The 20,952-nt window shown below is 53.6% G+C and overlaps 2 protein-coding genes across 3 annotated transcripts; both read right to left on the bottom strand.

The window, feature by feature from the left end:
* Positions 1-92: 92 nt before the first annotated feature.
* OTUB1 (OTU deubiquitinase, ubiquitin aldehyde binding 1) lies at positions 93-8,281 on the bottom strand. 2 transcript variants are annotated; one of them, XM_077862155.1, is made up of 7 exons: positions 8,128-8,281; positions 6,412-6,473; positions 5,853-5,951; positions 1,913-2,031; positions 1,617-1,701; positions 1,306-1,500; positions 93-1,216 (listed from the first exon to the last, which is right to left on the bottom strand). In XM_077862155.1, the coding sequence occupies exons 1-7, from the start codon at positions 8,183-8,185 to the stop codon at positions 1,019-1,021; spliced, it is 816 nt and encodes a 271-aa protein (XP_077718281.1). In that variant the 5' UTR covers positions 8,186-8,281; the 3' UTR covers positions 93-1,018. The 2 variants fall into 2 exon arrangements, with proteins under 2 accessions (XP_077718281.1, XP_077718282.1); XM_077862156.1 differs by lacking the exon at positions 8,128-8,281 and adding an exon at positions 7,243-7,430.
* Positions 8,282-15,400: 7,119 nt separating this feature from the next.
* Positions 15,401-17,013, bottom strand: COX8A (cytochrome c oxidase subunit 8A). The gene is made up of 2 exons (XM_077862158.1): positions 16,826-17,013; positions 15,401-15,730 (listed from the first exon to the last, which is right to left on the bottom strand). Exons 1-2 carry the CDS (start codon positions 16,937-16,939, stop codon positions 15,635-15,637), a joined length of 210 nt encoding a protein of 69 aa, XP_077718284.1. The 5' UTR covers positions 16,940-17,013; the 3' UTR covers positions 15,401-15,634.
* Positions 17,014-20,952: the final 3,939 nt, after the last annotated feature.

The following is a 20,952-nucleotide window of genomic DNA, read 5'->3' as shown; positions in this document are numbered from 1 at the left end:
AGGGGTGTGGACAAGTGCCTTTGGCTTAAAGGGACTGGCGAGAGAGCACTTGGCGAGCTGGGCAGGTGGAGGCATGGGCCAGACGGCAGAGGTGGGCAGCAGCACTTCACATTTATTGAGGGCCTGCCCCCAAGGAGCTCACAGCCTGGGGGCCAAGACCCCACATGTGCTGGGGTGGAGGAAAAAAAGAGGTAAAGGCAAAGAGGCAAGCAATGCAGAGACACCGTGGCCCAAGCAAAGGGGTTGCAAAGCAGGCACAGGCGGGGGTGGGGGGTGAGGAGCAGGGGGGAATGGCGGCCCTGCAAGTCCTGCCTAGACCTCAGGATCACGGACCAAGCACAGGACTCAAGGCTGCCCCTCCCCAACCAGGTTGGTACCACCTGGGTGGGGGTGGCATGGGGGTGGCACTGGGGTGCCCCGGCTCCTATGCCTGCCCTGAGCCAGGCCCCCACAGCGTCAGCCTTCTCCACCCAGGACTGGACCATGCTGACCCCTGACAGGAAAAGGGCAGGCAACTCAGGTTTGGGGGAGCAAGGTGGAGTCCAGGCCTGTAAGGGAACAGCTTGAAGCCTGGGCAGTCCTAGGTCCCTGGGCAAGGCCCCCAAGGAACTTCCAAGGTTCTCATGGAAGCCCCTGGGCCAGCTAGGGAGGGAAGGGATAGGTGCCTGAGGGGAAGGAAGCAGAACCCTGGTACCCAGGAGGGGTCCCCAAGAGGCCCCCTCAAAACCACTCCTGGTGGGAAAGCTTGGGTGTGGACAGGCAGAAGGCAGAGAAGAACCCATGGGAGGGGGTAGAGGGACAGCCAGACACATAGCAGCCAGGCAGCAGCAGAGCAGGGACACGCACACAACGCGGCTCACCACCAGCATCCCCTTTAATAAAATGTGGAAGGTTGCGTGACAGGGAAAGTGGAGGAGGGAGTGAAATATGACCATTTACAACCACAAAAAACTTCTGTACATGTCTAGCGCCCGGCAGAGGGGAGGGCAGACAGGGCAGCAGGAGGCCGGGGCCAGCCCTATTTGTAGAGGATATCGTAGTGTCCAGGCCGGTAGAGAAGGTACACCTTGGGCTCAGAGCCCTCGGGGAAGATGTGCGGGTTGGTGGTGCCGCCCTCGCCGCGGTCCATGTACTCCACCTGGATGGAGACGCTCAGAGCCTGGGCCAGTGCGATGATGTGAATGTGGTCGCTCTCCTTGCACATGGGCTCCACCTCCTGCAGCACAGGTGGGGGTCAGCGCCCCTCCCCCAGCCCCCCCCCCCACTGTGCTCCCCACCCCGAGGTGAGAGAGAAAGAGGCGGCACCTGCTGGCAGAACTCCTTGACTGTCCGCCCGCCCTCGATGAAGTGCTCGAAGAACTTGCTCTCGCGCTGCAGGTAGCCGGAGGTGAGCAGCCGCAGGTACACCACCAGGTAGTCCGAGGTACTCTGGTCGTTGAAGGAGGCCAGCAGGTCAGCTACAGAGGTCTGCTTCTCCACCTGCTCGATCAGGTCCATGAACTGCCACCCACAGGGGACAGAGGGCACAATGGAGAAGGAGATGGGTCAACCCTGCCATGGCCAGGCGACCCAACCTCCACCCTGGCTGTGGGGGCACCAGGGGCAGCTGGGCTCACCGTGTTGTGGAAATCCTCGATTGTGAATTCAGTGAAGCCCTGGGACACCAGGTCCTCTTTGCTCTTGGCAGACACAGCCTTAAACCTGCGGGGGGGAGGCCAAGGGGTGCCAGCATGGGCTCCTCAGCCAGCAAAGAGGCCGGCCCAGGACTGGGGGCCCCTACCCCCCACTCAGAACGGAACCCCAAAGCGGGAGCCCCGCCATTGTCAGGCCTTGGGTGGAAATGCATCTCCTAGTCCCCCAGAGAGATGGGGAGGGAACCTCCTGGCAGTTCCCAAGTGCCCACCAGCCTCACCGCTGCAATTCCTTGCTGTCATCCAGCAGCGCCTCCAAGTGGGAGAATCCGAAAGCTCGGTAGAAACAGTTTCCATCAGGCCTGGTCTTGCGGATGTAGGAGTACTTTTTGTGGAGGTCCTGCAGAGAGGCAGCCCCACCCGCCCGCCCCCATGCGGGTCAACATCAGGCGGGAACCAGGATGGGCCAAGGAAACCTTTCCCCCATCCCGAAAGAAGTCACTGCCCTCCTTGGCTGCTGACTCCAGTGACGGGAGTCACTTAGTGACCCACTGGCCAGAGCCTCAACAGCCTCAGGAAACTAGAACTTCTTCGGTACACACTGGCTGCTTGGGGCATCAGAGTCATCACCAGCCCACAGGCCTACCATGCTGCGGAGCGTGGGGGCCATTTCTTCAACAAAACAAAACAAAACAAAACAAAACAAAACAAAACAAAACAAAACAAAACAAAACAAAACGGACAAATGAATCAGTCCTGGTTCTACATAGCTTCTCCAGAGAGCAGCGTTTCAAACCACTTGAGTCCAGGGCAGACAAATGAGGATGGGCGTCCAGCGCGGGGCTCAGGAAACAGCATCCGCACTCGCCTTCCACACCCCACCCTGCCCACTCACTCTCACGGGTCTTTTCTCTGCTCCAGCTGCTTTCCTCCCTAAATGCAAGGGTATTTCTTCTGTCGAACCTCCCCACACATGTGGGGCCACTGCTCACAGTGGGGCCTCCCTCCCCGGGACTATCTTGCACCATCTCCATTCTCTCTAACCCCCTGCCCACCTTCCCAATGATCTCACTGCCTTTCTTTCTTTCCTTTCTTCCTTTCTTTCTTTCTTCTTTTTTTTTTAAGATTTTATTTATTTATTCATGAGAGACACACAGAGAGAGACACAGGCAGAGGGAGAAGCAGGCTCCATGCAAGGAGCCCGATGCGGGACTCGATCCTGGGTCTCCAGGATCACGCCCTGGGCCACAGGCGGCGCTAAACCGCTGTGCCACCGGGGCTGCCCTCTCACTGCCTTTCTGAGGACTGTCACCCAGCACCCCTTCGCCCCAGCCAGCATAGCAGTGCACAGCCCTCTTCTCCTGACCCCCGGAGGGTCTGAGGCTGCTCCCAGAGCCACCCCTCTGGTCCCCATCAGAGCCCCAGAGCCTATCCCCTCCCTTAGGCTCAAGGACATTGTTCCAGGAAGCCTCCCCCTCCCTCCAGCATCATCAGTGTTTTTCTCCCTACAGGTTGAGACTCATCAGCACACAAACTCAACACTAGTTCTTGCTTAAAGAGAAACAACTCCTCTGCTTCCCATGAATCCCTTTCCAGCCACCGCCCAAGTTCTCTGCTCTCTTCTGTAGAGAAACTGCTCTGGGAACTTGTCTGCACTCCCAGCTCCACCTCTCTTCTACTACCTCCACCTGAGCCAAGGCCACACCTCTCTGGATAGGCTCCTAGAGCAGCATTCACCATGAAGGGGGGCACCCCGCAACCTGGTGACCCCAGCCAATTCGTACCACCCCCTCCTAGTCCGTCCTGTCCTTCATGGAGACTGCAGGCCCCAGCCTTATGGCACCCTCCTCCTCCTCTCAACCTATGGCACCCTCCTCCTCCTCTCAACCTATGAAGATCAGGGCCACCCTGGAACCATAGAGCACCCTTTCTCAAGACACCACGTGCTGTTCACACACCACGTATCCACCCATGGTACCTGCTGTGTGCAGGGCACCACCCGGCTCAGGCCCAGGACAGCTTCTGCTGGTCAACTATACTCACTCCCTTACCGCCGCTGGTCTTGGGATTTGAACAGCCCCAAATGTAACTCTTTGCCTGCCAATCTCCGCCCTCTTCTCCATCTGACCCATACATCCAAATACTTGTCCATTCTGAGCATGTCCTGACCCCACGGCCCCTCAGCCATTCAAGCCAAAAAGCCTCTGTCACCCCCTGGCCCCAGCCAATCTATCCCCCAAGTCTCCTCTCTGCGGCTGCTCACTACCCTAGGGCACTCTGGTCCCAGTCACTCCCTCCTCCAGACCACGTCCCAGGCCTCCCGGCTCCAGCAGCCAGAAGAACCAGAGAAACCTGCTAATTCACCTCCTCTCCCAGGCTACGTTCAGGCGGCCTCCTGGCCCTCCCCTGCTCCTCTCCGTGCCACTCCAGCCACACTGGCCTCCTCAAACCCCACCACACCTCACAGTGGTCCCAACCTGCCCCACTCTGCCCATGCCTACAACCTGCTCTCCTGCTACCTTCAGTCTGTCACTCCAACACCACCCTCTTGGCAAGGCCTTCCACCTGCCCTCCCTCTCCCCCTTCCCTGCTTGACACTTCTCCAGAGCACTTACCGCCTTCTGACACAGACGCCTGAGATACCTGCCTGTCTTCCCACTGTGACACATAAGCTTCATGAGGGTGGGAGCTCCTCGGCTGCACTCCTCACTCTGCCTCTGGGACCACAAACAGTGCCTGGCTCACCGCGAGTGCTCACAGATGGTCAATCACAGCACACAATGCGTACAAAGAGCCCAAATCACTGCAGCTATTGGAAAAGCTACTAGAATCATTCTGAGCACTTATCCCGTGCCAGGCCCGTGCCAGGCCCTAGAGGGCTGGTGCCCACTATTCTAAACCTCACCGGGGCCCAATGCACAGAGGAGAAAAGTCACCCAAGTCTGAGTGGGCTCTGCCGTCTAGGCAGGACACTCCAAGGGCGGAGGTGTGCTAAGGCACCGCACACAGCAGGGGTGGCAGAGGGCAGTAAGTAGACCTGTGCACACAGCAGGCACTCGAATGTGTGCTGGAGGACTCAACACGAAGAACAGAAGCTCCAAGAAATTCAGTGCGTTGCCTAATTCAGTGCAGCCAGAACTGGAATCCAGGTCTGTCAGGCCCTACAGCCAGTGCCTTCATCTATCTCTCCACAGTCCTCTTGGGTAAACTGCAAACACTGAGCAAGGGGTCCGAGTAGACCACAGGCCACACACAGCTGGATCTGGCCTGTAGGTGTGCCGTTTGAATCACACATTTTAAATCTGAATTCGCTGCCTGTTAGAAGTCAGGAGATTCACATCAAAATCATTTCTGGCTTGTTTTGGAAAAACAAAACAGGTCAGGGAAACAATGGAGTGAGAGGCATGGACAACCACTATCTGCCCTGCAGGCTTCCACTCCCTGCAGTTGGCTGATGTGGAAGCGTGGTGCCCACCCCCCACCTCCTACTCCCCCCTCCGGTTTACCATCTAATCTGGCCACCTTCCACTGCCTACCTCCCTGGCCCGAGGGAGGATATGAATAACCCCAAAAGCCCTTCCTTTCTGGTAGAAGGCTCTAAGCATCTCTCATCTTGGGGTGCAGGGTAACATTTACTAAGCTCTCAGGCTGTGCCTATTGGATACTATTTACACACACCCACTGTCCCAGCCCCCACGGACAGGGAGTGGTTAGGGATCTCACCTCAAGTTATAAGTGATACTGCTGGGCCTTGCACAGGTCCACAGGTCCCTTTGCCCCACTGCTGCCTACCCCTCTACAAACATCCCAGAGGCAGACAGCAGGATGTGCCCCTGCCAGAACCAGCCTCTCCCAGCCGCCCAGCACCATGGTGAGCAGCAGACCTCAGCTACTACTCAGCCTGCACCAGGCCCCACAGGCACCATCTCCATCAACAACAGCCCTGCGTACAGCTACTTTCTTTATTCTGATTTCACAGCGAAGAACCCCACAGCTCAGAGACGTGGAAGGACCTGTCAAGGATACAGCTCTGTATGGCACAGTCAGGATATGAATCAAGGTCTTTTTGATTCCTGAGTGTGCACATTTGAAGCAGCAACCAGAGGGCTACCCCAACATGCTACCCTCTCTGAGGTCAGGCCAGCAAGGAGCAGGTCTTAAGCAGGCACACTCCTGCCCCTACCCCCAGGGCTTTTCCTGCCCCCTCAGCCAGGCTCCCACCTTGATCTTCTGTTGATAGATGTTGTCATCCTCAGCATACTCCTTGTACAGGACCGAAAGCTCCAGCCGCTCTGAGACCAGAGGGTTCTGCACAGCAATCTGCAGAGGGGAGGAAACCCATCACGGTCTGGCATGCTGGTGGAGTACTCACACCTAACAGCCAGAACACCTAAAGGAGGAGAGCTGGAGCAATCACCCAGTGGCACAGTGATCCCCCTGCCTATCCCAAGACACCCAATACCTAGCATAGCTTGGAGAGGATGAGCCTTTCATTTCTTTCTTTCTTTCTTTTTTTTTTTTAAGATTTTATTTATTTATTCACGAGAGACACAGAGAGAGAGGCAGAGACACAGGCAGAGGGAGAAGCAGGCTCCATGCAGGGAGTCCGATGTGGGACTCGATCCTTGGTCTCCAGGATCACACCCTTAGCTGAAGGTGGCGCTAAACTGCCGAGTCACCGGGGCTGCCCAGGATGAACCTTTCAAACGAGAGATAAATAGGCCCCAGGACCAGGCTATATAGGTTCCCCATAATAGGGCCAAGGGGAACAGCCCCTCACCTCTTGCTGAATTCGGTCCTGCTGAGCCATGATGGCTTCATCATAAGCAAGACAGTTAACACCTGGAAGAAGGAAGCCAAAGATTACAGTGAGCCCTAGCTGTCTCCGTGCCAGGCAGCTAGGCCGATGACAAGAGCAGCCTAGGCCAGGAGACCAGGTATGGAATCTGAAGTATGTATCTTAACACCCTGCTTTACCCCAACGGTGTGATCTTGACAAAGTCCTTTCCCTTCCAGGCCTTGGTTTTCCCATCTTTAAAATGAGGGGGTAAAGGTATGTCCTGCCCCAACATGTACTCATTCAGCTCTAACACCACCCCCACCCCCGCTTTCTAATATCAATTCCCAGCAGCCTGAGAATGCTCTGGGGCCAGGCAGGGTCTCTTGGTGAAAGTAAGAGGAGGAGGTAGAGTTCCGGGCTGGAGGAGAGCTTCCCGTAGCCTGCACTTTATTTGATCACACCCTTCCTCCTTCTGCTGTGCTGGGTATTGTTAATACCCATTTTACAGATAACAAAACAAATGCAAACAGGTGAAGTAACCTGCCCAAGGTCATAACTAACAAAGACCTGTGCTCAAATCCAGGTGTGCCTAATTCTAAAGTCTGAGCTTTTTACCACAATACCTCTCCTCTGCTCCCATGTGGCAGAGAACTTTCCCCAGCTGTAAGAGGACCACCTTTCTCCCCTCATTGAAATGTCAAGAGGAAGAGGTGGTACCTACGAGGCACTGGATTAAGTGTTCATCAGTGACTTGGCAGGTCCACCTGTGGGCCCCACCCTCAGCAGCCACTGTTGGGCCCAAACTGAATTCTGGTTCTCGCTCTTTCTTACGTGAACTTAGGAAGCCTCTTCTGGGGGCCTCCGACTCCCAGCGTTCAGTCTCAAGTGTGCAGTTAAGAGGGGTGTGTGTGCGCTGAATGACTTTTAAGGTCAATCCTTTTCAGTCTCAGCGTCCCGGATCCTCATCTGGGCCCTGACCCGTCCCTTACACTCCCCTGCAACGGGGCTGTCCCTCCCACCCGAATGACCTACTCGGTCCCTGCGGCCTAACGGCCTAAACGCGGGTGAAAAGGGAGAAGGCAGCAACGTTTTGAAAGGTCCACCTCCGGAGTCTAACAAAACAATGCCCAGGAAGGCGGAAAGGGGCTGCGAAGCCAGAAGAGGGGGCTCTACGGGAAACGAAGGCTGCAGTCCTCAGGGGCACACACCACAGCCGCTCACAGCCCCCGGCCGCCCTCAGCATCCCGAGCGGCCCGCCCAGTCCTTTGTGCTCCGCGGCTCGGCGTAACTCGACGCCCTCTCGGGCGCGGGCTGCTCTGGAGACGGCGGGCGGCCAGGCCCCGGCTTAGGCCCGGCCTGACTGCGAGGATTGGGGCTGGGAGGGCTGGGGACCCGGGAGCCCCGCGGCCGGCGCGGAGGGGCTGGGCGGGGGGCGGGGCGGCCCAGGCCCCGCCCCGGCGCGCGCGAAAGGGAAGAGCCACGGGCCCGGGCCCGCCCCGCCCGCTCGCCCGTCCGCCCCACGGGCCGGGGGTCGCGGCGGCGGCGGCGGCGGCAGCTCCGTCCATTGTGAGGGGGAGGGGAGGCGGCGGCGGAAGAAGGGGCCGTCCGTGCCTCTCGGCCCTGGCCGCCCGCGGCCCCGCCCCCAGCCTCCCCGGGAGCCGGCGGCCCGGCATCGCCCCCGCCAGCCCGGGCCGGACGGCCCTCCCCGGCCAGTACCTTCGGAGTCGCTGCCGAGCGGCTCCTGCTTCTGCTGCTGAGGCTCCTCCGCCGCCATCTTTAAACAGCACCGCACCGCCGACCGCTTCCGGGTTAGCCGCTGCCCTCCGCCCGGAAGGGAGCCCCTCCTCGCGGCCCCTCCTTGGCAACGCCCTAGCGACGGGCTCCCGCGGGCGGCGTCACCTGCCGGGCTCGCAGTCAGGTGTGGCTGCCGCCCCGCCCACTGCCCCGCCGGCTCCTGCTGGGCCCCACCTTCCCTATTCCCAAAATCCCTGGTGAGCGGAGCCTCCCGGAGCCGATTCAGACTCCTTGCCCCTGGAGTTTGAAGCGCGGTTGGTGCGGCTGACGAGATTGGGAGCGCGAGGGCAAATCACGGAGGGAGGCAGCGTCGCGGTTGCGGACCCCAGAAGTCGGGGAGCGACTGCAGTGAGGAGAACTGGCGGTGGAGGCGGAATCGTGCTGACTTCAGAGCCCCGGGACGTCACGGCCTGGGACCGCGGGCCGCGCTTCTGAGCGGACTTTGGGGTCCCGTTTCGGCGGGGAGAGCATGCCCTGGGGGCCCAGACCAAAGTCTTGGGGCCTAACTTTGGGCTCCGTGCCGTTCTGGTTATGAGAAAAGCATAACCCTTTTTTTATGGGTTCCCTCTTTTTTAAAGGAGTTGATGAAAATGTAAAACACTAGGGTTACCAGAGGTGGCTGGAGGAAGTGGATGTGCTTGTAAAAAGGTTGAGGGAGGGATCCTCGTGCAGATGGAGATGTTCTAGATTTTATTTTTAAGATTTTTATTTTCAAGTAATTACATTCAATATGGGACTCCAACTCACAACCTGGAGACCCAGAGTCACTTGCTCCACCCGCGGGCTGCCCATCCCACTTTTTTTTTTTTTTTTCAAGTAAACTAAACTCTACCCCCAAGGTGAGGATGGAGCTGCAGACAGACCTGAATGAAGGTCGAGTTGCACGATCCACGACTGAGCCAGTTGAGCGCCCCTTAAATGTTCTATATCTTTTTTTTTTTTTTTTTTTTAGATTTTATTATTTATTCATGAGAGGCAGAGACACAGGTAGAGGGAGAAGCAGGCTCCCCATAGGGAGCCCAACTCGGGACTCAATCCCGGGTCTCCAGGATCCCGCCCTAGGCTGAAGGGGGCGTTAAACCGCTGAGCTACTAGGGCTGCTCAAAATATTCTACATCTTGACTGTGTATGAATACTCCGGTAGGTGCTGTATTGTAGTTTTGCAGGATTTGCCAATGGGGAAAACTGGATAAAGGGTACACAGGATTTATTAAAATTGCCTCTGAAATATCAAAAAACAAAAAGTTAAAAAAGCAGCAAGGCCAGGGTGCCTGACTGGCTCAGTCCATAGAATAATGGGACTCTTGATTTTGGAGTCATGGGTTCGATCCCTACATTGGGGAGTTTATTTATAAAAAAAAAAAAAAAAAAGGAACAAGCCTTAGATGCTAAAGATGCTGCTGTTTAGAGAAGTTAAGATTTGCAGCTCAGTTTCCCAACTTCTTCATGACAAGACAGCAGTGTTTTAGCACCTGTAGGAGGCACAGTCCCAATGAGACACCTCAGTTTGCGACAGTATAGGAATGCAGTATGAGGGGATCCGTGGGTGGTTCAGCGGTTTAGTGCCTGCCTTTGGCCCAGGGCGCGATCCTGGAGTCCTGGGATCGAGTTCCGCTTCGGGCTCCCGGCATGAAGCCTGCTTCTCCCTCCTCCTGGGTCTCTGCCTCTCTCTCTCTCTCTCTATCAATAAATAAATAAAAATAAATAAATCTTAAAAAAAAAAGAATGCAATATGACTAAGTATGTTCATGAGTCATGAGCTACATCCAGTCCTGGAGTAGGGCACAGTTGGTGTCTGGGCTCACCACACAGCCCACAATGGCCTTCTCACAGCAACACTACAAATGCCAAATCTGTATCCCAGCAACACTGCAAAATTACTGTTTATTGGATCATTGAGCTTTGGGGTTGCTTCTAAGCTCAAGAATGCAAAGCATCTACCTTGTTTGGACCTGGGCTTACCAATAAATTGTTCATTCCTTTTCCCAATTTTAACATCAAAATCTGTAACTGCCAATGAGATCTTCAGAAGAACAGCTATTCCCAAAAGAAAAGCTAAGATATTTGATGACAGCAACAGGATTTCTATTTGGGTTTCCAAAATCTTGAAAACTGCTATAAGACCACTCTGCCTCTACTCCCCCATATTTCAACTAGGGAGTCCATAGGGCATACAGGGACACAGAAATCTGGGGTTGGGACTAAAGGTCAGGACAGGAAACACAGCTGCTCTGACGAGTGAGAAGGAATCCCAGGTGTGACCCAGGGCTGGACCACAGCCAGGCTGCCCACACCAAGTAAATACCTCCCTCCCAGGGGTCTTGAGCTTTAAAAACAGACCTGTCCCTTCAATATGTAAAAGGATCTGTAAATAAGGGTCCTTTCTCCTCCCTGCTCCCCGGCCCTTCCCCCTCTTAGGCAGAATGGAAGAAGGGGCACCTGGCTGGTTCAGTTGGTGGAGGGTGCATGCAACTCTTGATCTTGGGGTCATTTGTGCCCCACCTTGGGTGTAGAGATTGTTTAAAAACAAAATCTTCAGGATGCCTGGATGGCTTCATCAGTTAAGCATCTGTCTTTGACTCAGGTTGTGATCCCAGGGTCCTGGAATCAAGTGTTGCATTGGGCTCCTTTCTCTGCAAGGAGCCTGCTTCTTCTGCCTCCCTCTCTCCCTGTCTCTTATGAATAAATAAAAGTTTAAAAATTAAAATAAATACAAAATCTTTTTTAAAAATGGGAAGGAGATGGCCAGAGGAAGGCTTTGGCTCTTTTTTTTTTTTTTTAAGATTTTATTCATTTATTCGTGAGAAACACACACACAGACACAGGTAGAGGGGGAAGCAGGTTCCCCGTGGGGAGCCCAATGCAGGACTTTATCCCAGGACCCCAGGATCATGACCTAACCCAAAGGCAGACACTCAACCACTGAGCCACCCACGTGGCCCAAGGCTTTGGCTTATAATCCAGCCCAGGATAGTTGATTTTTGCCCCGGTCTTCTGTATGCTGATTTATTTGGCAGTTAATAACTGTCTCTTACCCTCATCCTATCTCTTCTATTAGTTTTACCATTTTAGGGTTTTGCTTCTCTATCCTGAAGCATCTAAAATCCAACTGGCAGAGCTATAGGAGTCTATCTCTGTCTCCCAATGTACCAACACAGAAATGGTCCAGTGCTCTTGGCCCTGACTGCACTGAGTCTTGCAATGAAACAGGTAGCACTGGCACTTGTGTTCAGACTGCTGTTGAGGATGGTCACAAAGGTGATAAGCGGCAGAGGACCTTATTTTCCATTGTACTGACAGGGTAGATAGATGCCTCCTCATAGCCCTGGGGGCACACCACGTCCATGTCTGACGGATTCTGTCATGTGGAGGGAGAAGAGACTCCATTCCAGGCCTCAGACTAAAAGCTCAGCCCCAGAGGAAGAGTTTATGAATAGTACAGAGTAGCTATAGGGAGTCAAATGGCCCCCAGGCCCATCAAACCTCTCCCACCTCTCAGGGGAGGAGGCCAGGCAACAAGGACATAGCATGGGCCCTGGGACAGTCACAGTTCTCACTCCCCCTACCCCCCACCCCTCCTCCTGGAGGCCATGGCCATAGCTTTCCAAGCCTTCAAGGTGGGCCAAAAATGAGGGCTTGGCAGTCCTTCCCAAGGTAGGCTTGGTGGTCAGGCATCTGCCCAGATGGGAAGAGTTGGGGCATGCCACCCCCAAGTGAACCTCTGAAGCTACTGCCACAGAAACCTGTGATGGTCCACAGGCAGCCAGCTACAAAATCGTGTCTAAAGAGGCTTTGTTGGTGCAGAGGCCAGGCAGGTGAAGCTGAGCAGGGCCTGTACTTTGAAGCTGATGGCTGGGTCGATACTCGTCTGCACGGTCCAGACCACCTAAGGCAGAAAGCAAGCAGAGGAGGGGTAGAAAGGACAAAGGGAAATCCCCTCTCCCCGCTGCCCTCCACCCAGACCCAGAGTACCCTCACTCCTCATTGGGGCACTGTACTTCGGTAAATGCCTCACATTCCAGTTTACCTGTCTGCTAAGGATCCAACCCACTGGGGCCAGCCCCTCCTCTGAGAACCTCACAAGGAAAATGATGCATTAGTTTCCTTGTTGCTGCCATAACAAATCACCACCAATCTAGTAGCTTAAAACCACACAAATGTATGGTTTTATGGTTCTTGAGGTCAGAGTTTTGGTGTGGGTTGTACCAGGCTAAAATCAAGCCATCTGCAGGCTGTGTTCCTTTGTGGAAGCTCTGAGAACCTGCTTCTACTTATGCACGTTGTTGGTAGATTCAGTTCCTTGCAGCTGTGGGATTAGAGTCCATATTCTTGCTAGCTATAGACTGAGGGCGGTCCCCAGCTTCCAGAGGCCACTGCATCTCTTAATTCATGACCCACTTTCACTATCTTCAAAGCCAACAATAGTGGGCAGAGTCCTTCTCAGGTGGCATCTGAGATACACATCATCTGCTTTCCTTGTCCACCTTAAGGACTCCCATGAATCCACTGGGCCTACCGGATAATCTCCAACATGTCAACATGCTTAACTTGAATCACATCTGCAAAGTCCAGGGATGAGAGCATGGATCTCTCTGAGGGGATGCTCTTCTGCCTGCCACATCACTGTCACTTTACAATCATAAAAACAGGCTCAGAGAGGCTAAATGACTTGCTCAAGTTCATACAAGAAATGGCCAAGCCAGGCCTCCTGACTCTCAGTACACTTTTGACATTCTAGAATCTACTATGACTGCAGCCTCTCTTGGCCCCATGTGCACTCCTGGGCAAAGACACCTACGCCTCCAGACTCAGGACCTAACAGACACCCACAGCAAGGACTGATAAAATGGGATGCCTGAGTGGCTCAGTGGTTGAGTGTCTCCCTTTGGCTCAGGGCGTGATCCCTGGGTCCTGGGAATGGGCTCCCTGCATGGAGTCTGCTTCTCCCTCTGCCTGTGTCTCTGCCTCTCTCTCTCTTTCATGAATAAATAAATAAAATCTTAAAAAAAAAAAAAAAAACCACACTTTTTTAAAGGACTGCTAAAATACTATTTGGGATATAAGGAGCCTTGTTTTCTCTGTAGGGAATGGACCCAGGGTCCCAGTTGGTTACGAATGAGAGGACACTGAAAGGTGGCCGGATTTCAGACCTAGTGGCCACATTTGGGACCAAGGGGAGGAGAGGGTTCAAGAATGACAGGTGAGGGACGCCTGGGTGGCTCAGCGGTTGAGTGTCTGCCTTCAGCTCGGGGCATGATCCCGGAATCCGGGATCAAGTCCCATGTTAGGTTCCTTGCATGGAGCCTGCTTCTCCCTCTGCCTGTGTCTTTGCCTCTGTCTCTGTGTGTGTCTCATGAATAAATAAATCTTTGAAAAAAAAAAAAAAAAAAAGAATGACAGGTGATTTGCACCCTATACTTTCTCATTCACCATCCCCCCTCCCCCCATGCTGCAGGACCTAGCAAGTTGTGGGAGAGCTAGAAGCAGAGTTGCTGATGGGCTTGCTAAGGGCTTTCTCAGCCCAGGACCCTGAAGGACTTGCCCATAACCACTGGCTTCCAACCAACCCGAGCAATGGCTCGAGATGCACAGCTTTGGGCTGGAGTTGTCCCTCTGGGTTCCAGGAGCACAAAAATGGATATACCCAATAAGAAACGTTGGAGGGCCAGCGTAGTTACCATAGAAACTCACTTCTGGAGCCACATTCTTTTTTTTTTTTTTTGGAGCCACATTCTTATTTCATGGCAGCTCCATGACCTAATCTTACCCATAGCAAACCTGAGCCAACCCAGAGCCAAGTAGCTGAGAGCCCTCTGCTCAGGAGGTGTGACTAGGAATGCCTCCTAGACTGAAGCATAAGACAGAAGCCACCCTGTTGTTTGGGAGGATACAGCCAAGAGTTCCCCTACACACACACCCAGGACAAGGGCTCTTGAGGTGCCTGCAGGTGACCAGTGGATGCCCCTTGCTCAGCCAACCCAGCCTGGCCCTTCAGATCATGCATGGACTCTCCCCCTCCTCTGGCCAAGAGCCCAACCTGCACAATCTCCCAGCAGTCTAGGCCCTGTCCCTTTCGGCCCAGACACAAAGGCTCCTTTGTGTGGAAGGAAAGCTTTTTAGGAGGCAGGTCACCAAGTCCCTACCACTCAGGGAAGCAGCCATGGGCGTGAGTTGGGCATGTCCCACGGGTGATACTTGGGTTCACAGAGATCACTAGACAACACAAAAAGGCCAGGAAGGACCAGACAGAGGGAGGGAGGGCAGGATCCACCTTCAGCTTCTGTCACCAAAAGCCAGGAAATCAAAGCCCTGCCAAAGAGGGGTTGGGGGATGTGGGTTAACACCCTGGGCCTATAGCCAGCCACACCCATGCACTTCAGCTCCACAGGGGTGACTGAACCTGCATCTACTCAGAAATCCCTCATATCACCCCAGCGAAGCTGCCTCCTCCTGCAAAGGTGGGGCCACAGGTCAGAGCATTCATTCCAGACATACAGAATAAAAATTCCAGCTCGGTGTGGAGCACTTCCATGCACCATCTCAGCCATGGATACCCACAGCCACCCCAGGAAGAATCACTGAGGAAGGGCCCTGGGAATGGAAGAGCAGCAAATTCCCCAAGCCAAGGAACAGAGGAGCCAGGGAAGCAGACAGGGGAAATGAGGAAGCTAGTCAGTCCATAGGCATCTGTGCATATAGTACTAAAAGGGGCCCTGGGGCTGACAGGGTTGGCAAGATATTATAAAGTATCCTACCCTCCAACTAGGAAGGACAAGAAGCTCCTGAGAAATGGCTGGAGTCCACAGCCAAGGAGCAAAAAAGGGAGGCTGGCCCCAGAGAGGGCTTCCACCTGCAGTGCTGGCCCCAGTGAGAAAGTCAGACACACAGACACAGCACAACCCTGAACTTGGCACAACCAAGGAAGCCAGATGGGATGAGAAAGAAAGGCTGCCCTATGACAACAAGATTTCTTCTCCCAAGAAGCCGGAAAACATTTAAACACAGGAAAGCATGCAAAGGAAGCACCACTCTCAGGCAGCAAGAACAGCTGAGCATGCATGACCTACCACAGGACAGTCATCCAGCAGTGACATGCGGCTGGCCAGGCCCTCTTCTCCACACCCCTACCCAACACTATCCTCAGCTCAGGTATGGAGGCAGGAGCCCAAGTCGAAGACACGATGAATTTCTGAAGCAAGGTTTAAATAGACTTTATTGTGACAAGGAGGGCCCTAGTGAATGGGGCCTTATAAACCAATATGTTTGGTCCCAGGATGTCACCATGGAGAAATCAAGAGGTCATGACTGTAGAAGAGGTCACTGTAATTGAAGGACATGATCCATGGAAGGCCGGCCAGGAATGCAGCAGACATGATCAGGACAGGCCAGGGGTGGTCAGGTCACAGGGTGAGGGACAGGACAGCCCCCTTCACTCCCGCTTCTTGTAGCTCTCCAGGTGTGACAGGACCCAGCCCGATGGCAGGAGGAAACACAGGAAGCAGGAGGTGAGCCCAACGGCAACATCCTACAGAGCACAAGAAAGAAGGAACCCGCAGAATAAGGATTCCCCCAGGCTTCCCATAGTCTGAGTAGTCTTCCCAAGCAGCAGAGAGCCCCTTTCAGGAAGTCAGGATTCAGGCTCCAGAGAAGGGACACAGCAGATCCAAGGCCCACTCTAGGCCTTGAGGTAAAGGGTCAGGTATGGGGGTCGGGACCAGCCTGGGTTAGGATTCACAGATAAATCCACTACAAGATGATATGATAAAGTAAAGGGACAAGAACAAGGATTTGAACTTGTTCCGTCTTTTGAGACCCATGAGTCTTGCATAAGCTGGTTAAGGCTAAAATGCACCTGCCCTTCTTTGCCACCAAAGGTTTGACTTTTGACAAGTAAATACGGTGCTCCTAGATTTCGGTTCCCTCAGCCACAAACTAGAGCTGATGGCCATTTGTTCTCGGGGTCACAGGGATCAGCACAGCAGTCTTGGCAGTGACCTGCACAGAGCGGGCACTCAGCAGATGCCAGATGCAATTAGGATCACTACCATTTCCTCAATCCCAGCGCTCTTGAGGCTCTTCTCCTAGATGCGACCCGCTAACCTGGATTCTGAAGACTTTCATTCAAGGCGAAATTCTGTCGCTGAGGCAAATGCATAAAAGCGCCAAACAGGTGCAAGTCATTAAGGGTTAACTCTCTCACATTTCTGGAAATTACCGAGACCCACCTTCCCTAATAACGAACAGCGGCAACAACGTAGCGGCAACAACCATTCGCGTTAGGCACCCCCCAGTGAGCCGATAAGTAAACAGGCTTAGAGAGGGAGCTCCGGGCCCGAGACTGCACGGCAGATAAGCGACAGGAATGTGACCGGCTGGATCTGACCCGAGATCCTGGAACTGAGAGCCCCGACTGTCACCCGGGCACTGTCCCTCTCGGTCGTGCCCTCCAGACATGCCCAAACCAGCACTACCGCTGCCCGCCAGGCTGCGGACCGCGACATGCAGGGCACTCTCGGGGCCGCCAAGGTCCAGCAAGCCAGATTAGGCAGCCCCGACCTCGCCGCAGGATCCCCTCCCCTGTGTGCTGCACCTCCCATGCCCTTCCCGCCCCACTCCTCACCATGGTCCCGAGCTGCTCCCGCGGCGGCTTGGAATGGATCTGGGCACGATGCACCGGGAGCCGCCGGGTGAGGCCTGTTAGGCCCCTCAGCAGCTGCGGCACCAGCACAGACATGACCGCACAGAACGACTGCGGACCGCCGCCAGCAACAGCCCAAGGTCGGGAAGTCAAAATGGCGGCGCCCGCCGGAAGTTCCGGTGCCGGGGGAGGCCGGGAAAGGGCGACCCGGAAGTCTCCCGGAAATGACGCAAGGACACGCCTCCCTCCCGCCCGTGTCAGTGTTTGGCGCGTTCCTCGAAAGAGCCAATCGACGCCATCCCACCGCCGAGGGGCGGGGGCACGGAGGGGACGTGTCTTACAGCGATGCCCCGCCTTCCGTACCGCCTATCTTCTTGAGTGACATCTAGAGACAACCAATCACATAAGCCAGAAACAAGGAGGCATTCTTGGCTCCTCCCCCCATTCATAGTCTTGAATCTCTGCAGAATCCTTCTCCACTAGACCTCCGTCATTTCTGGCCGGAGCACCAGACAGTAACCTCGTCGTTGCACTCTCATTACTATTACCGTCTCCAACTCCAGTCACCATACAGTGGCCGCCGGCCTCTCATCCATCCATCCATCCATCCATCCATCCATCCATCCTTCCTTCCTTCCCTCCCTCCCTCCCTTCCTTCCTTCCTTCCTTCCTTCCTGGCTCCCTTCCTCTTTAAATCTAATCAAGTTGTGCACCTACTGGAAAACTCGCCAGGGGCTCCTCACTGCTTACTAGACAAAATCCCAATTCCTGGATAGCCACCTCCAGCCTCATCTCTGCTTACTCCGCGCCTTCCTTCCTGTCCTCTGAGCCTCCCCAACCCCCAAGCCTTCTGCTTCTTTGTATCTTACGTTCTACCTTGAACACTTTTCAACTCTTAACCTCGCCTTCCTCTTTCAACCACATCAACTCCAACTTCCAGGCCTCGGCTTACTGGTAGTTTGCTTTATTCCACAAATATTTACTAGCCCTACTGTATGCCAGGGACTGTTCCGGACAAGGTGGACAAGGACTCCTTTATCACAGAACCGATTCTGCGAGGGAGCCTCCACAATAAACAAGCATCTAACAAGAAGCTATCCAGGGCTACAATAGGAGGTGACAGGGTAGCACTGCATCAGGAAGCTTGTGCCACCTTTGTGTCCAGCAGCCCCTGTCTAGCACTACCCACAAGGTTGGTCTCCATCCCTAGACTGGGGCCCAGTGGAGGGCAGAGCATGTGTCTGCTTCACCGCTGTCCTCAAAGAGCCTGCCACATATCGCTCTGAAAATGTTTAGTCATTGCAGGACACTGAACAGTATTCAAACAGAAAGGGGGTGAGGGGCCAGCCAGTGAGCCAGGCCTTACCTGCAACAATCTCATTCCATCTTCACAACAATATCACAAGGGGATTGCTATTATTTAAAATTTTTTTTTTACAAACGAGGAAATCAACCTAGAAATTTGGAGGTAACACAGCTACAGGACTGCCTAGCCAGGGGATCCCTGGGTGGCGCAGCGGTTTAGCGCCTGCCCTTGGCCCAGGGCGTGATCCTGGAGACCCAGGATCGAGTCCCATGTCGGGCTCCCGGTGCATGGAGCCTGCTTCTCCCTCTGCCTATGTCTCTGCCTCTCTCTCTCTCTCTATCATAAAAAAAAAAAAAAAAAAAAAAAAAGGCTGCCTAGCCAGGATTCCAGGGCAAGTCTATCTGCTCTCAAACCCATGCTTTTAAATGTCATACAAGCTACTGCAGAGAGAATTTCCAGAAGTTCCAGTTTGGACATTGTGGTCAATAGCATCATAGACTGTAGCAGAGGGTAGGGGTCCTTTTTAAAATTTAATTAATTAATTAATGCAAGGGATTTCATTTTAGAACAGCTCCGTCTTGGGTGCCTGGTTGGCTCAGTCAGCAGAGCATGCAACTCTTGATTTCAGGGTTTTGAGTTTAAGCCCCACATTAGGTGTAGAATTTACTTAATATAAAAAAAAAAAGAATTTACTTAATATATATATTTTATATAATATAAATATTAAAATAGGGATCTCTGGGTGGCGCAGCAGGTTAGCGCCTGCCTTTGGCCCAGGGCACGATCCTGGAGACCCGGGATCGAATCCCACGTCAGGCTCCCGATGCATGGAGCCTGCTTCTCCCTCCGCCTGTGTCTCTGCCTCTCTCTCTCTCTGTGTGTGACTATCATAAATAAATAAAAAATTTAAAAAAAAAGTACCTCAGAAGAGGACCACATTTAAAAAAAATTAAAATATTTATTTATTTAATATTAATTTAATACATATTACAGGGACACCTGGGTGGTTCAGCGGTTGGGTAACTGACTTCAGCTCAGGTTGAGATCCCAGGATTCTGGATCAAGTCCTGCATCAGGCTCCTGCGAAGAGCCTGCCTCTCTCTCTCTCTCTCTCTCTCTCTCTCTGTGTCTCTCATGAATAAATCTTTTTAAAAAGTAAATAAAAATACATATTACATATATATAAAAAAACAAGGGTGCCTGGGTGGCTCAGTCAGTTAAGCATCTCAGGTCATGATCCCAGCGTTCTGGGATCGAGTCCCACATTGGGATTCCTGCTCCGTGGTGAGCCTGCTTCTCCCTCTCCCATTTCCCCTGCTTGTGCTCTCTTGCTTTCTCTCACTCTTTGTCAAATAAATCTTTAAAAAAAAAAAAAAAAAAAAAGAATGGCTCTGTCTGTGCTTTTTCTTTTTGTGCTAGGCCCCATTTCTGAATAAGCCAAAGAAGCTATGTACCCACTTCAAGATGGAAGCCAGAAAGTTAATCATCCTGAGTTGTGTCCTAGGTCCCAACACCTGGTAACACCTAAGAGCCAGATCCCAAAAATGTTCCAGGACATTAGCTTCAAACAAACCCCAGCTGACCCTGGCAATTGACACCCCTATCTTCAGTAATTTATGGAATAGCACCTATTGTTCGCCTGACACTAGCCTTTGATCTGACTCTACCTTGGATTCCTGTAGGCATACATACCCTAGACCCCTTTCCAAGATAAATCTCTCACCCCAGCAATGCTGAGACTTACTCTCCTTTCCTTTCCGAGTCTCCCAGACACCCCATCTGCTAGTCTCTACCTGTCACTTACACTATTCAATAAACTGTTTCCAATTCCTCTGGCTCATTTTTTATTTCTGTCCTGTGTGAAGCCAAGGACCCTCTCGGCTGGTTATGTGGGACCCCCGCCCTGGGTCCTCGGACCCAGCCTGCTGGCATCAAAGAGACTGGGAGAACAGGGGCTGTAAAAGAGAAACCTCAGCTCCATGGGGGCAGGGAGTGGGGGTCATAGAAACGTAGCAAGGCACCCAGAGTGCCCCAAAGGGCAGACTGTGCCTGAAATTCTGGAGGGATGGGCTCCCAGTCCCTTAGCTACCCACACTCTTCCTCACTCCTCCCCATCTCCTCCCCTGCTAGATGACAATTGTTAATGTCCAGGAGTCTCAGCCCAGCCCCACCCCCCAGCTACCAGGCCCCTTTCCCTCACTCTGCCTAGGGCCATGACAAACAGCCCAGGACAGATGCTTCTAAACTTCCCCCTCCCACCTCTATCCCAAAAGGCACAGCCTAGGGGCATTAGACACTAGTAGTGGCCTGCCACTGAAAGAAGGGGCAGGGACCTTCCTGCTGCCCTACTGGCTTTGTCTTATGAACAAAGTGATAATGCCCAGGTTAGAGCACAGCCAGGCAGGAGGTCCAGAGATACTTTAGAATGGGCCTTTCTGTGGTTCCCTGGGTTACTCCCTGGGGAAGCACACATTCATCTTCTTCACCATCGGCCAGAGGGAAAGGAGTGGAGGTTTGTGGAGCAGGTCCATCTGTGCTCTGTTCCACGGTGGGGCTTAAATACTGCAACTGAGTCTACAAATCCCCGGGCAGCGTTTGCACCCAGGGCTGCCTTTGGGATTAATACCAGCAGCTCTGCTTCTGCCCCCACCCTCCAGGCGCCCCTCCCTCAAGCCAGGGACAGTCCTTCACCAAGAGAGCAGCAAACCCGAGTGGTGCATCTTTACACCAAAACACTTAACAAACGACTGCCATAGCATGGATGGCTCCCGCAAACGTAATGTGGAGTAGAAGAGACCAGACC

Source organism: Canis aureus, chromosome 21, assembly GCF_053574225.1.
Source record: "Canis aureus isolate CA01 chromosome 21, VMU_Caureus_v.1.0, whole genome shotgun sequence".
Classification (NCBI taxonomy): Eukaryota; Metazoa; Chordata; class Mammalia; order Carnivora; family Canidae; genus Canis; species Canis aureus.
Note: the sequence above shows the minus strand (reverse complement) of the source record. Positions and strands in the feature narration are given on the sequence as shown.

What these genes read in the sequence shown, in the direction of transcription:
- OTUB1 (XM_077862155.1), bottom strand. Translation starts at nt 8,185, where the DNA reads ATGGCGGCGGAGGAGCCTCAGCAGCAGAAGCAGGAGCCGCTCGGCAGC. An exon ending in TCTATCAACAGAAGATCAAG is followed by an intron (nt 2,032 to 5,852) that starts GTGGGAGCCTGG and finishes GCCTCTCTGCAG; the next exon opens with GACCTCCACAAAAAGTACTC. An exon ending in GACAGCAAGGAATTGCAGCG is followed by an intron (nt 1,702 to 1,912) that starts GTGAGGCTGGTG and finishes TCCCCCCCGCAG; the next exon opens with GTTTAAGGCTGTGTCTGCCA.
- COX8A (XM_077862158.1), bottom strand. Translation starts at nt 16,939, where the DNA reads ATGTCTGTGCTGGTGCCGCAGCTGCTGAGGGGCCTAACAGGCCTCACC. An exon ending in GGGAGCAGCTCGGGACCATG is followed by an intron (nt 15,731 to 16,825) that starts GTGAGGAGTGGG and finishes TGTGCTCTGTAG; the next exon opens with GATGTTGCCGTTGGGCTCAC.